At 42.1% G+C, this 18413-nt stretch overlaps 1 protein-coding gene across 1 annotated transcript in view; it reads left to right on the forward strand.

Annotated features, from left to right (window-relative positions):
• Positions 1-803: 803 nt before the first annotated feature.
• The window catches only part of LOC121844685 (tryptase-like), an 87155-nt gene continuing 69545 nt past the window's right edge, over positions 804-18413 (forward strand). Inside the window, exon 1 of the mRNA XM_042315064.1 lies at positions 804-907. Within this exon, the coding sequence (XP_042170998.1) occupies positions 856-907 (52 nt within the window). The 5' untranslated portion in view covers positions 804-855. The remainder of the gene's footprint in view (positions 908-18413) is intronic.

Genomic DNA, 18413 nt, shown 5'->3' on the forward strand with positions numbered 1-18413 from the left:
TTCAAGTAATGATGGACTGTCGTTTCCCTTTGCTTATTTGAGCTGTTCTTGCCATGGATTTGGTCTTTTACCAATTAGGGCTATCTTCTGTATACCACCCCTACCTTGTCACAACACAACTGATTGGCTCAAATGCATTAAGAAGGAAATAAATTCCACAAATTAACTTTTAACAAGGCACACCTGTTAATGGATATGCATTCCAGGTGACAACCTCATGAAGCTGGTTGAGAGAATGCCAAGAGTTTGCAAAACTGTCATCAATGCAAAGGGTGGCTACTTTGAAGAATCTACAACAATAAAATGTATTTGATTTGTTTAACACTTTGTTTTGTTACTACATGATTCCATATGTGTTATATCACAGTTTTGATGTCTTCACTATTATAATACAAATAAAGAAAAACCCTGGAATGAGTAGGTGTGTCCAAACCTTTTACTGATAATGTACATATAATAATGCAGGTTAATTGTTCTTAGGCCGGGATTCAGTCCATGGAGCGCTGAGCCATTTAAAGGTAATTTCATCCTTGCCTGGTTCCTCTATATAGTAAACACAAACTCTGGTTGAAAACTAGAAATGTCAGTGGACACTGTTTCTTTAATTGAATAGCTTGAGATAGAAATATCACCTCATCTCTCTTTTTGAGAATTTGCATTCTGAAAATAAAAGAAAACATGATTTTTATCAGCAACCCAGATGAGCAGCCTGCTATCATTGGAACTGTTAATCAGATTGCACATGTGTAACATTGATGTAATCTAAGCATGGATGTCTATAAAGCTGGACATCAGTCAGTCAGTGTCTATCCATCAAACAGCCATCTGGTTGGTTGGATACTGACAGGAAAAGCTATGGGTTTTTGGGGACTACTGTCTGTAATTTTGCTGGTCCAAGATGCTGCAGGTGAGGTCAACAGAAATGTATTAATTAAAAGAGCATCAAATCATTTTTAGCTTGCTTGGTCCACAGTAACTATTACATTCATCAGATAGTGATGACATTTTTTTTACTGGTGTTTTAATTTGAGCAACATTAGCCTACATATTTGGGCATGTACATAATTGTTTTGCCATCTACTAGAACAAAGAACTTCAGGCATATCTCTCTGTTTTGGCATTAGTGATCACTAACGGCTCGATTCAAACCATATTTATAGCTCAGATTTAAATGTAAATGTAATTTCCAACTGAGACGACATATGTAGCATTTACCGTGGCATGGATGCAGCTTCTGCTAACGCGGGAACATTGCCTTAAAATGTATTGCACTTTTGTGCGGCTCTTCAGCGCTACGAATATCACCACTAAATATAAATACATATCACCACTATATCCTCTTAAAGGGGAAATCTGCAGTTGCTACATCCAATTAGGACTTATAAATTAAGCTGATTCTTGAAGAATATCACTTAATAAATGCCTCATGAGGTGAGTTTGTAACCCATCAGAACCCAAAGCTTATTTTACTCCAATGTTTTGCAAAGTAAATGTAAACAAACATTTATATAGCCTCAAAACATGGTTAAAACTGTAATTGTGATTTCAGTGTTTGTTCATGAAACAGTGTCACAGTCTGGCATTCTTTCCACCCTCCATCACCTCCCTCCGCAGAATCGTTTGTGCCCCAGGCTCTATCGTGGGGGGAAAGGATGCTCAAAAGGGCAGCTGGCCGTGGATAGTCTACCTTTTAATCACGGATGATAGAGGCTGCTTTAGCTGTGGTGGATCCCTCCTTACTGAGGAATGGGTGCTCACCGCTGCACACTGTGTTGACCCGTAAGTGTGTTTGTGTGTGAAGGAGGTTTGCATGTTGAACTCATTATCGTGTCTGCAACCAACATGACGTTTTTTCCATGGTTGTAATTTTCTTAACGTGTCTACAAGCAGAAAACCAGTTTACCAACTAGAATGACATCATTATAATTTCAAAGACCAAATTTGCTTGCTGGAATAGAACCGAAAGATCTGTATGTGTTTGTATGAAATATATCAATGTCTGTGTAATGTTTCTATCCAACCTGGACTCAGGGGTAGACATAACAGAGTAAACGTAAATCTGAACCATGCCAATTAGTATGATTTCGTATGGTATCTATTCATTTGTGGATGTCCATCATCCATTTCGTATGATATGTTACAAATGACAATTCATATGATATGTTACGAATTGCATGTCCTACAATATGTTATGAATTTTCTAAATGTTTAGTAGCAAGGTAGCTAAAAAAGTAGTAACTAGTTGCAAAGTTGCTAATAAGATAAAATGCTAAAGTTGTCCGTGATAAGATTCAAACACGCAACCTTTGGGTTAATAGACATTCTCATTACAACCATCCTACTTTTGTTTTTTGCCTTAAGTAACATATCTTATGTAACCATATCAAATGTAACATATTCTAATTTCAGTGTCCTGGATTTAAATGTACTATGTTACACCTAGTCTATGAGACCAGGCTGTTTTACCTGTCTGCATGTGTATTAGGAATGACAACCCTATTCCAGACCGTTCCTCCATTCATCTGGGGACACACAGCCTGAATGAGCCATCAGTGTTTCATCGAACCATCTCACGCATCGTCAGTCACCCACAGTACCAGAAACAGCGTTTGGCCATGCTGCACGACATCGCTTTGGTGAAGATGAGTAAAGAGGTGTCCTTTTCCTCCCTGGTGAAGCCCATGTACCTGCCCAAACCCAGTGATGCCTTTGGCCCAAGGTCGAAGTGCTTCATCGCTGGCTGGGGCGACGTCGGGAACAATGGTGAGCAAACACACAGCAACACCGATATACAAACACTCACAGTGCCAGGTTCTAAAGCATAGCTTTGGTTGATTTGGTCTTGACTGAATGTCAGCATTCAATTCTGTGGGTGACATTTTAGTAGTGTAAAATTATTTACCACACACCTAATTATAAAGCTGGTGGTTCCAGCATTTAATGCTGACTGGCTGAAATGCTGCTTGGATATGACCCCCCAAAATGTTTTACCTTTTTAATTATGTTGGTAACCAGTTTATAATAGCAATAAGGCACCTCTGGGGTTTGAGGTATATGGCTAATATACCACATCTAATGGCTGTATCCCAGCACTCCACGTTGTGCATGGCCGGGGTATATTGGCCATATTTCACACCCCTTTGTGCTTTATTGCTTAATTATAATCTGGCAGTGTGATTTATAAACTTTTATTTACTCAGAGGAACCCAATTGAGACCAGTTTCTCATTTACAGTGGTGCCCTGAGGACCCCCCAAAAACACAATCAATACAACAACAAAAAAGATAAAAACAAGTTATAATAATCAATTGAAACATTTGCACATTGTTAAAGAAAGATTTCAAAATTAAATCAGAATGCCAGATTATAATAAGATATACTGTATTTTGTGCACTTTACACAATGTATTTTGTTTTCATCCAGCTTCTGTTTGTAGTTAGTGAGTATTTCTCCCTTAAATTCTCCCTGCCCGTTCACTTCCTCCCCCACCCGTTTCTATCCTACATTTTACTCTTCTTCTTTTTCCCTCCCTCCAGTGGAATTGTCTGGTAATAGGACCCTCCAGGAGCTGGAGTTGCCCATCGTGAAACGGAGCATCTGTAAGAAAAAGTTTCCGGGCCTCACTGACAACATGCTGTGTGCTGGCTCCATGAAAAAAGGGGAAGGCTCCTGTCAGGTGTATACATGTTTTATACAAACACAGACCCTCCCTCTCTCTCACACACACACACACACACGTGGGCACACACACTAGTGATGCGCCAGTCCCCGTGAGGCGGGCGGGTTTAGGTTCATGAAATATTGTTAATTATTCAACAAATGTTCAAGAGGGAAAAAAGGAACTGTACAGAGCATTCTCTATATTTTTGGGTAAGGGTCTTAAAGTGAAAAATCTATCACATAATCAGCTGGTTGTGGATGGGTTATTAGCAATTGTGGGTGGGTGCAGTTGAACAAACAGCTGACCCACATCACTGACACACACACACACACACACACACACACACACACACACTTTCTCTCTCTATCGTTCTCTCTCACGTACACACACACACTTACTTGAATGTTGTAAATGTATGTTTGTGTTGTTTTTCTTTGTTCTACAGGGGGACTCTGGTGGGCCGTTGGTTTGTGGCTCATCTGGTGAGTTTGTCCAGGTGGGAATCGTGAGTTTTGGGAATATCAATGGCTGTGCTTTGAAAGGCTTCCCTGGAGTCTACACCCGTGTGAAACGCTACATGGACTTCATCAACGAGACTATAACCTCAGACAGACAGGCTTCTGCTGAGGCCTAGGTCACCATGAATCACTGTCTGTTTACAGTCCATATCCGCCTCTCGCTCTGTCTTCCCTTTCTCTTCAGTTCCCTTTTGAGCCAAAGTCCTTACTTGAGATGCAGCTGGAAGTGATTTAAAATGACAAGATATTGGTATTGATTGTGAATTACTTTGTGGTTTTATTCTTTACCAGGCCTTTAAATTATTTTCAAATATATTTCGAAGTATTTAGTCAACTCTTCCTTGAAAATACAAGATGTTGAATCTGTATTTGAAATATTTAAGTACTCTATGCATTTGAAACCAGGTCTGTTTGAACACAGGGGTATTTGTAAATGATTTGGAAACAAGTAATTGAAAATAGTTTAAAATATAATGTATAGAAAATTATTAGAAAATACGCAGAAAATACATATTTAAAATTTAAATACTTTTAATGAACATGTATTTGAACCCAGGTCTGTTGTAAAAAAAAAAAGTTCAATGACTTACTGGCTATGTCCTTTTCAATAGTAGCTCCTTAGTAAACTGCAAGCATCAAAACCTTCTGTTTCAGTTTTTTTGTGTGTGAGAGTGTCACAAAGTAGAAAGTGACTAGTTCTAGAATCTAGGTTGAGCGGTGTGAAGCAGCGACCAGAGCAATGGTCCTCTCTTATCATCTGGGCCAGGGATTCCGATATCAAAGTATACAGCAGGAGAGACCGGGGACATCCTTGTCTGACATCCATGATCTCTATATGCCAGGCATGTGCACAGATAGGGCTCCACCAGTGCTCAAGCCTTTTGCCCATACTATGAGTAAGGGCCCTTTTGCCCTTCTATCAGCTCGTAAAAAAATTTTAGTTGATTAATTACTTTATAGTGTCTTTAAAAATATAGATTTTATATGTAATGAATTGCACAAACTATCACATTTAATATTAGTGAATCTTGAAAAATATCTCCTCCCCCACACTCCCACCTCAAGTGCGCACTTGCCTGACTTCTGCATTTAGTGTGATGTACAGTAATTGGCTACCGGTGGTGAGTTTGAATACTGGTGAGTTTGAATACTGGTAGGTTACTTTTGAGTTGGACCTGTCATGTATGTCTCGTACTGTTATGGACAGAGAAGGGGGCAATTCACTTGTTTGTTAGTAAGCGGCAGATGCAAACTCAAATCAAGTAAAAAATAGTTAGGTTTGACAGCATAGCTGACTAGCTAGCTAACTAGCAGATTTACATCATAATTCGCTATGATCAGCTTATAGCCTCTTTTCCCAATGTCACTCTTTATCCCACTGGGCACACAGTGGTTCAAATAACATTGTTTACACGTAATTTGAATGAAATTATTTTGAACTAATGTGGAATAGACGTTGAATTGGCGTCTGTGCCCAGTGGGACGTCTCTAGTTATTACCCTACTAGGAGTCACTGGCATGAGTGTGTTGTTGCATGAAATAAGTAGGTCATTGCAACAAAACAAAAAACAATTTGATACAGAAACAGTTTGTAAATTATGAATTTTGAGTTGTGAATTTTCTGGCTGCATTTTTCATTTTGAGAACCTGCATCCCCAAAGGTCTGTGTCTGGCCATGCTACATGCAGCAAAGTTTAATGGGATCGTGGTGGAAACTAGTGATGCACCGATATGACATTTCTGGCTGATACCGAACTACACCGGTAAGCGATATAAAGATTTGTTGCGGCCTTTTAAGCATTCTAGTACACTTAAATAGTTAACACACACACATGGACACAGCGGTCTAAGGCACTGCATCTCAATGCAAGAGGAGTCATTACAGTCCCTGGTTTGAATCCAGTCTGTGTGGGAGTTAATGGAATGTAACTAGGTGCAGCTGCCATGCTGGGGAAACATAATAACAATAATTAAATTAACAGGAAGTAGTAAGGACAATAATTACATTGGCCAGATGGAGAAATGGTGACACCTAGTGCATTTGCCGTTTCTGAGTAGGATAACATGCCAAATGTAGTGTCTTAACACTTAGTACTTATTTATGTAATAATAAAGACTCTGAATACAAGCAATTGAACTGGAGCTTCACATTTACTCAAACGAGTTAGTACCAGAATAACATAGAACAACACTGCGCATGCCCAAGGGTGCTCCATCCTTAAAGGGGACATCAGTAATTAACAGAACATAACATTCCTTCTCTTATACAATCAGTTACTTTTACCAAACCACAACTGAAACATTTCCCAGAACTTGTTGTAGTTATTTTGCATCTTTTAATTTGAACTTGAACAGTTAGTTTTTGTTTGTTTATAAGTCTAGTCTGTCTGGTGGACGGTGCCTTCGTTCTGGGTAGCGCCTCGGATTGTCTAGAGGCTCTTGAACATCCTCAGTGTGTGCTTGTTCCATTGTAGCTTCCGCTATAGCAGGACCTTCATCAACACGTTCCCTTCTTTCAGCCTGGGGTCTCTTTACTGCCCCACCGTCCGCTACAGTTCCCTGTGTGTCACTCTCAGGATCTCTCTGTGCCTGTTCTCTCTCTATTGTGCTGTTTTCCGTGGAATGCATTTGGTTAATGTGACGCCGCCACATTATGTCTGGGCTCACTTGAACCCGGTAAGTTCTGGGTCCCGTTTGTGTGTGTACGGTCCCTCTTGTCCATTTCCCTCCTCTTCTGTAGTCTCGCACCATCACTTCCTGTCCTGTTTGGAGATGGCGCTCCCGGCCACCGGAGAGCATCTTGGCTTGTTTGTTCAGCACTTCATTACGCCTGTTTGGCTTCATGATGTCCAGAGTGTCCATGTGTCCATGTGTCCATGAGATGTCCATGTGTGCGGAGAGGTCTCCCGAACATCAGTGCGGCTAGGCTTTCATTTGTCGTGGCATGTGGTGTGTTTCGGTAGGAGGCCAGGAACTTGGCCAGTTTTGTCTGCAAAGTCCCTTCGTCTCGTTTTGCTGCACGGAGTCCTTGCTTTAGGGTTTGCACAAAGCGTTCTGCCAACCGATTGGTGGTACGGAGCTAAGGTTGAGTGTTTGATTTCATTTACTAACATGAATCTTGTAAACTCATCACTTACATAAGCTTGCGCGTTGTCACTTACCAGCTGCAGTGGCAAACCGAAGCGTGCCAACGTTGTTCTGAGACACTCTATCGTCTGAGCTGAGGTGGAGGAGTCAGTGCAAAACACCTCTGGCCATTTGGAATGGGCATCAACTATAACCGGAAACATGTGCTTTTCAAAGGGACCAGTGTAGTCCACATGAATTCTCTGCCATGGCTCTGCGGGACATTCCCATGGGTGGACTGGGACAGGAGCAGGCATGTGAAGGGTTTCCAAACATCCGCTACAGTTCTTTGCCATATTTTCTAACGGTTGGTCCAGACCTGGCCACCAGAAGTGGCTCCTTGCGAGCAGCTTCATTTTGACAATTCCAACATGACCTTCATGTAGTTGCTGCAAGACTAGATATTGGCATTTCTGGGGTATCATGACTCTCATTCCCCACATCAAACATCCTTGGTACGTTGTAATTTCGTTTCTCCGCTGGAAATACGGAGTCAGCTCCTTTCTGCCAGTAGCTGGCCATCCTGACATGGTGTAGGTGTACACTTTTGACAAGGTCACATCTTTCCTTGTCTCATGTTTGATAACTGTGCTTGTGACCGGTGCCTCGAGCTGAGCGGTATGGAACATGTCCACTGCATCCACCCTCCTTTGTCTTTCTCTTGTACACGGCAGTCTGGATAATCCATCTGCATTTGTGTGGAGGGATGAAGGCTTATTAAACTCAATGTCATACATATGATTGGCAAGGAACCGGGCGTATCGCTGTAACCTGGCTGCTGTCATTGCCGGAATGCCTTTCTTTGGACTGAAAATGGAAAGCAACGGCTGGTGATCTGTAACCAGTGTGAAACGCTTGCCATATAGGTATGCATGGAATTTCTTGACGCCCCACACTAGTGCCAGTGCTTCTTTGTTGATTTGTGAGTAGTTTCTCTCTGCATCATTCATTGTTCGTGACGCAAATGCAACTGGCCTCTCTGACCCATCTTTCAGTGTGTGTGAAAGGACGGCCCCTAATCCATAAGGGGACGCATCACAAGCCAACTTCACTGGCATTTCAGGGTCGTAATGCATCAGGACCTGTTCAGATGTTATGAGCCGTTTTGCCTCCAGAAATGCATTTTCATACTGCTCTGTCCACCGCCATGTCCTATTCTTTTTCGGGAGCTGATTTAGCAGCTGGAGTACTGCTGAAAGGTTTGGGGGGGAATCTTCTGTAGTAATTGATCAGTCCCGTGAAAGATCTCACTTCTGTGATATTGTGTGGTCGTGGTGCCTGTACCACTGCCTCAATTTTGTCCTGTGTTTTGTGCAATCCATTGCAGTAAATCTCATGTCCACAGAAGACAATCTTGTCTTTGAAGAACTCGCACTTCTTTAAGTTTGCCTGTAGACCATACTCTTAAAAAAAAAATATATATATATATATATATATATATATATATATATATATATATATACATATTTTTTTTTTTCTTTTTGCATTTTCCAATTAAGAATATTCAAAACAAAAGTGAAAAGATATTAGACAACGATAGGACAAAGTGACAGTAACAGACGAGCGTAACAACAAAACAAATAATAATAATTATATAAACAAACATACAATAAGAAAAAGAATAATAACGAGACATTGGATCACCTGCCGTAGGCTACATATTATACATTACGCGTGAAACATTATGTGAGGATTATATATAGATTCAATCAATGAGATGTGGGGGGAGATTCTCCATATAGTCAATAAAAGGTTGCCAAATTCTGTAAAATGCCTTTAACTTATTCCTCAAGCAGTAAGTGATTTTCTCCAAAGGGATACAACTATTAACTTCCGATAGCCACATTGCAACTGGCAGGGAGGAATCCAATTTCCATTTCAAGGCAATACATTTATTGGCAATCGCTAGCAATATTTCTGTTAGCTTTATAGTATGGCTTTGCCTAAGATTGGTGTTAGTAAAGTTACCCAGTAGACAGACCTCCGGGTCTAAAGGGAATGCAACCCCGTGAATTGAGGATATGGTATCACATACCCCCTGCCAGAAACCGTGTAGTTTTGAACACTGCCAAGTGGAATGGAGGAATGTTCCTTCATCTGAGCCACATCTAAAACATAGGGAGGAGATATCTGGGTTGAACTTGTGCAGTCTAGATGGGGTGATATAGAGCTGATGGAGGAAATTAAACTGGATCAGTCTGTATCTGGAGTTCAATGTGGATCCTCATCAAGATCAATACCCAGATCTTTTCCCCATCTAAGTCGGGGTTTATCTAGCCCAGGCAATGTTAGTCCTGACATAAGAGCATCGTATACACGGGAAATGGTCTTGAACAGTGGTTGGTCTGCGTGGCAGAGTTGTTCAATAGGTGACATCTTAGGTAGGTTCTATTGTCCCTTGAGAGTCACCCTAATAAAGTTTCGTAGTTGTAGGTAGCTAAAGAAGTCCCTGTTAGGCAAGTGGTATTTCTGTTTCAGCTGATCAGAAGACATAAGAACTTCCTTCTCGTAACAATGTTCCAGAAGAGTGATCCCCTTATCAGACCATGGTCTAAAGTTACTATTCTGGAAAAACATAGGGATCAATCTATTGTTCCATAAAGGGGTTTTAGGAGAAAGGAATCCCCCTCGCCCGAACAGCTCATGCAGTTTGCACCATGCCAGGACAGAATGTATGATTAAAGGGTTGTCTGTGATGGTTTTTATAGATTTTCTGTCCCATTTGTAAAACAATTCTGCCCCAGTATCATCATTTACCCCAAGCTTTTCAATGTTCAACCATGAGGGAGCCAGAAACCTAGACTGTGCAGACCAGTAGTACATTCTAAAATTGGGGAGGTTTAAGCCCCCTTGACTGTAATCAAGGGTCAGTTTATCCAGGCCAACCCTAGGGGTTTTGCCGTGCCAGATAAACCGTCTGGTCAGCTTGTCGAGAGAGGGAAAAAATGCTGCGGGAACAGGGATAGGGAGAGATTGAAACAGATATAGAAATCTGGGCAGGACATTCATTTTAATTACATTGATTCTACCCAGTAGAGTGAGAGGTAAGTCCATCCATTTACAAAGGTCAACCTCCACCTTTTGCAACAAACTGGCCAGATTGAGTTTATAGAGGTTGTTCAGATTACCATCCACCATTATGCCCAAATATGTGAAGCCCATAGGCGACCATCTAAAAGGAAACTTGTGCTTGATGGTCAAAGACAGACAACGGTAAGATTTCGCTTTTATCAAAATGTACCTTATATCCAGAGAAAGAACTATAACACTGTAGTAGGATCTGCAAGTGAGAGAGGGAGTGTTCTGGGTTTGTTAGAAATAAGAAGGTAGTCCGCAAACAGTGATAATTTATGGGTATGGGGGCCAACCTCAAAGCCATGTATGTCAGGGCACGTTCTAATAGCCTCAGCCAACGGTTCGATGGCGAGGGCAAAGAGGTGGGGGCTAATTGGACAACCTTGTCTGTTCCCCCTATAAAGAGGGAAAGAGGAGGAAGTAATCCCATTGGTAGCAATCCTAGCTTTAGGAGATTTGTAGAGTGATTTTATCAAATTTACAAACACGGTACCTAAACTGAACTTTTCCAAGACTCGAAAGAGGTATGGCCATTCAACCCTATCAAAGGCCTTTTCAGCGTTGAGGGAGACTGTGACACTAGGTATTTTGTTTTTGTTAGCAAGGTGAATTATATCAAAGAACCTTCTGAGATTATTGGAGGACAATCTATTAATTATGAAGCCAGTCTGATCTGGGTTGACCAACAGGGGAAGACATGACTCCGGTCTCTTAGCATCTTGGTGACCAGTTTGACCATCTGTGTTAAGGAGAGAGATTGGTCTATAGGAGGCACACTTTAGCGGGTTTTTCCCTTTCTTGTGGATTACCGTAATCACTGCTTGAGAGAAGGACTCTGGAAAGCAGTTGTCTTCTCTGGCTTTTTAAAGTACGGTAGGGGACCAACAGCTCCCTAAATTCTTTATAGAACTCTGGAGGGAAGCCATCCTCCCCAGGAGATTTATTAGAAGGTAAGGATTTAATGGCCTCCAACAATTCAGGAACTGAGAAGTGTTCACTCAGGCGCTCGCTGTCTTCCCCTGACAAGCATGGGAGGTTGAGAGAGGAGAGAAAGGAGTCGATCTCTGATAGATCATTGCTTGATTGGGAAGTGTAGAGGTCTTCATAGTATTTCTTAAAAGTATTATTAATTTCAGTAGGGTCGAAAGATATCTCATTAGTAAGAGTTTCTATGGCATTAATTGTCCACTTACTTTCCTCTGCTTTTAGTTGCCATGCCAATACTTTGTGAGCTTTCTCTCCAAGCTCGTAATAACGCTGTTTTGATTTAGTGATGGCCCTCTCAGCTTGATATGTGTTCAGAATATTATATTTAAGTTTTTTTATTTACCAAAAGCCTGTATAGATCTTTGGTCGGGCCTCTTTGGTAGGTTTTCTCTAGCTCTGAGATTTTAGATTCAAGGGCACTCAGTTCCGCACCGTGTTTTCTCTTCAGCCCTTTAGTATAGGAAATAATCTGTCCCCTCAGATAGGCCTTCAATGTGTCCCAAAGAATGAAGCTGTCAGGAGCAGAGGGTTTGTTTGTCAAAGTAAAAATATTGATCTGCTCTTTGATGAATGCACAAAATTCAGGTTGCTTTAGGAGTGTAGAATTTAGTCTCCATCTATATGCTCCATTTACCTTGGTAGGAATGGAGATTGCTTAGTGACCATTCTCCTCTGGTATTATCAATCTGGGGAGATACTCGACATCTAACACTCTATAAAACAGTTGTGTCGAAAGTAAAAAGTTATCTATGCGTGTGTGTGTCTTGTGTGGGTGTGAATAAAAAGAGTAGTCCCTATCCTGTGGGTGCAACTGTCTCCAGATGTCTAGTAAATTGAGATATTTCATGAATGACATGGTGAGCTTGCCGGCTTTGGTAAGAAGTGAGGGTTTATCAGAAGACCTATCAAGAACTGTATCTAAGCAAAAATTAAAATCTCCTCCAACCAGTAGCCATCCTTGTGGTGCTTGAGCGACCTGAAGGAAGACATTCTGAATAAACATATGGTCATCGAAGTTAGGAGCATAAATATTCAATAGGATCCAAGACTCTGAAAACATATGCCCCTGCACCAAAACAAACCTGCCAGAGGGATAAGAGATGGTGTTGTTGACGCAGAAGGGGATGTGTCTACTTATCAAAATTACAGTTCCTCTTGCTTTGGAGTTAAAAGAGGATGCAAAAACTTGTCCTACCCATTCCCTCTTCAATTTCTTGTGTTCACTGGCTGTAAGATGTGTTTCTTGTAAAAACACAATGTCAGCCTTTAATGTGACATATTTTAGTGGATTAAGCATAGGTTGGGTTTCAAATATGTAACTGAATAGAAATCTATCATATGAAGATAATTAGGAAATGTTTCAACTTTGGTTTGAGCACAAAAGTGACCTGTGTGTCTCTTTAGGAAGGAAACAATAAACATAGAAAGAAGGAAGAAAAAAAATAATAAATCCCACCCACCCTGATTGTCAGACTAAAACAACAATCCCAACAATCAAACATGAATACACTTGTAGAGATACGTTGCTGCTCGCTTTCCATCTTGCTCTTACTAGCTAAACCTTGGCGTAAACTAAAACCTGCGAGCTCTCTAAATTGAAAACAAACGTTGTGAATAGATATTTATGGCTGAATATTTACTGCCCACGGTAAGGGATGCTTGAGTCTCTTTTCGAAAGATTAACATAAATGAGGGGAAAGCTGTGGGCCTAAGCCCACTTATGGCTTCGCCCAGTAGATATGGACTAAACCAAAATATACTCTCCTGTAAATCTTAATAGAACTCACCCCGGTTAGTTGAAAATGTACAAATCAATTATAGTGACCGGGAGATACCAGCAGTTCAATCCGGATAAGAGAAAACAAACAAACTGCATTTTATCCCCCAGAGAGACCGTCCTGGCTCAGACGTTGCTCAGTTCTTTGAGAAAAGTGTGCACTTCTCCCGGTGTGTTGAAGAGATGGCTTCGGCCTTTGTACTGAACTTTCATCCGCGCAGGGTGGATGAGGTAGCCGGTGATGTTCTTCTCCTTCAGTGCTTTGGCGGCAGGTCTGAACTGCTTGCGACGTCTGGCGAGATCCTCGCTCATATCTGGGAAAAGGCTGACCCTCTTTCCATCGATGGTGATGTCCCCTTTGGCTCTTGCGAGTTGCAGTATCTTCTCTCTGTCTTGGAAACGGAGGAACCGGATCAGGACGGCTCGTGGGGGCTTATCTGGCCGGGGTTTCGGCGCTGATGTTCTGTGGGCGTGTTCGATTTCCAGCGGCTTGGTGAAGTTGATTATGCCTAGGACCTCCGGGATCCATTGAGTGAAGAAACGGACCGGGTCACGGCCCTCGCTGTCCTCTTTCAATCCCACCACACGGATATTACTACGTCTACTCTGGTTCTCCATCTGATCTACCTTGTTTTTGAGGTAGGCATTGTCCTTTTGCAGTTGTATCAAGACCTGGTCATGTCTAGCGACGGTATCTTCAACTGTGCTAATGCGCAACTCTGCCTCAGTCGTTCTCAAAAGGAGATCATTCATGGAGGATTTCAGGTTGTCAATGGAAGAATGGAGTTCAGCCGATTTCTTATCAATTTTCAGAGAAAGACCTCTGTTACCATCCTGAATTTCCCAGAGGAGAGTAGCCAGCATGTCGGCAGGCTCGCAAGAGGCTGATGAGAGCAACAGTCTGGAACCGTCGTCTGAGTTATGAAGGCTAATGCTAATCTTGCTAGCTGTAGCGTTATCATTATCTTGGGAATCAACAACGTTTTGGTCATCCTTCTTGCCTCTCGGTCGGAGGTCCATGGCTCTTTGGGAGGGTAAGTACTTGACAATTTATCAGCCGATGTTAGAATATTGTTTCAACGTTGTTATTTAGGTAAAAATAGAATAACTTTGAAGAGCTCGGTTTGTCAACGTCTGCTCAGCTCCGCGGCATCACGTGCTCCCTAGACCATACTCTTTCAGTCTTTTCAGGACCTCTTCCAGGTTAGCCAGGTGCTCTGTGTCAGTGCGTCCTGTTATGATCATGTCATCCAGGATACACCGGGTTCCTGGGATTCCTTGCAAAATCTGGTCAATAGTTCGTTGTCAAATGGCTGGGGCTGATGCAATGCCAAAAACCAGGCGGTTATACCTGTATAGACCTTTGTGTGTTTATTGTCAGGTACTGTTTGGAACTCTCTTCAACCGGTAAGCCTGTTTCAGATCGATTTTACTGAAGTGTTTCCCACCAGCTAGTGCCGCAAAGATGTCATCCAGGCGTGGTAGGGGGTATTGGTCCACATGCAACATTGAATTCACAGTTACCTTGAAGTCCCCACACATTCTAACAGACCCGTCTTTCTTCACAATAGGTACTATGGGTGTGGCCCATTCGCTTCTGTCCACTTTCGTCAGGATCCCTGTATCCTGCAAGCGATCGATTTCCGCTTCCATCTTTGGTCTCAGGGAGTATGGAACAGATCTGGCTTTGCAGAATTTTGGGGTTGCGTCATCTCTTAGTACAAGTTTTGCTGTGAAGCCTTTTACTGTTCCCATCTGATCACTGAACACTGTGTTGTATTTCTTCCGCAAGTGTTCCAGTGTTTCTGTGCCTTTCTCTTTGGACTGGAACGTGTGGAGCATTTTCAAGTCACACCATTTCAGATTTATTTTTGAAAGCCATTCCCTGCCAAATAATGGGGGGCCAGTTCCAGGCACCACATACAGCTGTAACTGCTGTGTTTGCCCCCCATAATGCACTCTGACCTGCAATGCCCCCATTGGGCTCAATCTCTCTCCTGAGTATGTCTTCAGCAACACATTTGTGTTCTTCAGCTTGATAGCCTTAAAGTGCTCATTGTAGACAGTAGTGGAAATTATAGACACAGCAGATCCTGTGTCCAGCTCCATTTTGAGGGGTTTGCCTTCGATATCTGGTGTCACCCATATTAAGTCACTGTGTTTAACTCCATTGTACCAATTAATCGTTCATCTGAATCACTGTCACTGTTCTCTGCTAGTGCATTCACAGACCCTTTAATTTTCTCAGTTTTCCTGTTGTGACTGAATTTTGCTTTGCATGCTCTTTGAATGTGCCCCCTTCTACTGCATTTGTGACAAATTTCATCTTTGAAATGGCAGTCCTCTGCTCTGTGACCATCTCTGTCACCCCTGTTGCATTTTTCGGCCACACGGGGGCGGTGTCGACTGCGTGAACTGGTGCAGGGAATTTGTGACAGGTCAGTATTTCTTTTACTTTGCAACTCAAATGCATCTTTAGTCGCGATTTCCATAGCCACGGCAATTTCAACAGCCTTTGCAAACGTGAGCTCTGATTCTGTGAGCAAACGTTTTTGAATGTGTTCATGTTTCAGTCCACAAACAAATCTATCCCTTAATGTGTCATTTAGGTTCTCTCCAAACTGGCAATGTTCAGACAGTTTCTTCAACACTGCTACATATGTACTCCTCCCCCTCATTCTGATCTCTCTTGTGGAAACGAAAACGTAAACTGCATGCATGCTTAAGCTTTGGGGGTTGTTAAACATAATTTTGTATGTGCATTTGTGAGGACTAAGTGCGTGGGGAGTTGTGGACCTCGCTGGTGTTGGCTGTTTGGCGGAGGGGGCTTGCACCTGCTCTGGTCGGACGGTACAACGGACCCGCATGGGTGACCTGTTTGGGTTGGGTTGTCCCGTCTGATTATACATGGCCGAGCGCGACTGTTTCGGGACCTGTTTTGGGATGTGCGTTAACACAGTCCATTCAACCTGATCAGGCGGTTCGTGTTGGGTGTGTGATTCGGGTTGCCCCTCTCACCGGTCCGTTCATCTGGGGACCTTGTGTGGTCTGATTGGTGCATTTGTTTGTTCTATTTGGCTGGACTGTCTGGCCTGGTGTGGGGCTGCAGCTACCTGGATATATTGTCAACACAAATAAAATAAAAGTCCACAATACTGCTCTTAAACAATTAGAAAGAGGTCTGCTAGGTTGGGTTATTCACGAAACCGCCCCAACGACGGGGGTCTGCTTGGATGAATAGATAGGGCGCCGTAGGAACGTTGACCTGATTAGGCAAGGTTCAAATGCACAACAAATCCTGCGAATAAACGCTCCGTCTGGCTAAACAGGGGTCCAAACGTAGTGTGTGTGAACGAATGTGAATAAAAGCCTGAATGATTGTGAATAAAAGCCTGAATGAGTAAAAGTTTCACTGTGTACCGGAAGTGCATCAGGGTAAGTTAAGCAGCAAGGAAGAATAGTGTTTGTGTGTGTGTGTGTGTGTGTGTGTGTGTGTGTCCAGAGAAAGGATTACGCAGCCTCTCTGTGACAGTTAATTGAATTAAGTTGAGAGGAGTGTGTCTAGTTCTCACTGGGAAGAGGGAATAAAATCAATAGATGTTGGATAAAAGGAACTATGTAAAGATAGGACATTGACATAATAGTGTGTTAAGTGACTATTTTGTCATACATAGAATGTGTTAAAGTATTAAACAAGGCATATATAGTACATGACATTGTATGAAGTGGAAAGATAAAACATACAGATGAGCATAAGCTATACTATATGATTAAAATAAATAGTAATAACGAATACATAAAGAACAGTACCGTGGCATAGTTTAGAGTACCTACTAGAGATACTATAGCACCGTGAAGGACGGTAGGAGGAAACAGTGGGTAATTAAGTACTCTGTAGCAGCAGAACCTTTAGGGAATATAGCCTGGAGAGGAGAGGACAGACGTGTAAGGTTACAGAAACTAGAAGAGCGAGTGGGTTTTGAGTAAATTCAGTAAAATAGGAAGTAGTGCAGAGAAAAGATCAAATAGGAATAAAAAACAATAAGTAACAGTAGGATAGAATATAAAGTACAAACATTATAAACAGCTGAAATAAAAATAGAAAGGTATTAAATAGGATATAACACTGAATAAAATAAGTCAACTGATAAAATGAACAGAACACCAGTAGAGATCTTAGGGGCTAGACATCCCCTAAGCAAAGAAGAAATAATAAAGACTTTAAAAAAACGCACAAAGAAATTGAACACTAAATGGCCAGCGGCAGGGACATTGGATGTCTCTGTGTGTGAGGAAATGGAGACTGATAAATAACCACAAACCAAATGACAAGAAACAGAAAAGGAAATATAAGCGAGAGAGAGAAAATGAATTACTAAGAATGTTCAAGGAAGAAGGAGTTGGTCTGTTGAAAAGCATGAAGACAGCAAGAAAAATGCTGAAGAGTGATGAAAAACATGCAAAGGAAAGACAGAGTGGGTGACTGTTAAGATATTTTATCAAGTTTTAAGATAAATGATTAAATAATTCTACCAAGAAACTTAACCATTAGGGATTAGAGTTTATGTAGCATGAACAAGGAGTAATTTAAAAAAACATATCTCCAACTAGGTTGGAGGGGGGGAAGAGAGGAATGCATGTGTGTGCCAAACGAAAACAAAGTGGACTCCTTAAATCAAATCAAATCAAATTTATTTATATAGCCCTTCGTACATCAGCTGATATCTCAAAGTGCTGTACAGAAACCCAGCCTAAAACCCCAAACAGCAAGCAATGCAGGTGTAGAAGCACGGTGGCTAGGAAAAACTCCCTAGAAAGGCCAAAACCTAGGAAGAAACCTAGAGAGGAACCAGGCTATGTGGGGTGGCCAGTCCTCTTCTGGCTGTGCCGGGTGGAGATTATAACAGAACATGGCCAAGATGTTCAAATGTTCATAAATGACCAGCATGGTCGAATAATAATAAGGCAGAACAGTTGAAACTGGAGCAGCAGCACAGTCAGGTGGAAGTTGAAACTGGAGCAAGCGGCATGGCCAGGTGGACTGGGGACAGCAAGGAGTCATCATGTCAGGTAGTCCTGGGGCATGGTCCTAGGGCTCAGGTCAGTTGAAACTGGAACAGCAGCATGGCCAGGTGGACTTAACCTATGTTGGAACCGAACCAGAGTCCCGTCGTAGACAACCGCCTAGGGATGAGGACACAGAGGATGCTGATTCACCAGGCGGGAGCCCGGAAAGACCAGGAGCAGCAGAGGAAATTGAGACGCTGGG

Source organism: Oncorhynchus tshawytscha, unplaced genomic scaffold (genome assembly GCF_018296145.1).
Source record: "Oncorhynchus tshawytscha isolate Ot180627B unplaced genomic scaffold, Otsh_v2.0 Un_contig_2627_pilon_pilon, whole genome shotgun sequence".
Taxonomy (NCBI): domain Eukaryota; kingdom Metazoa; phylum Chordata; class Actinopteri; order Salmoniformes; family Salmonidae; genus Oncorhynchus; species Oncorhynchus tshawytscha.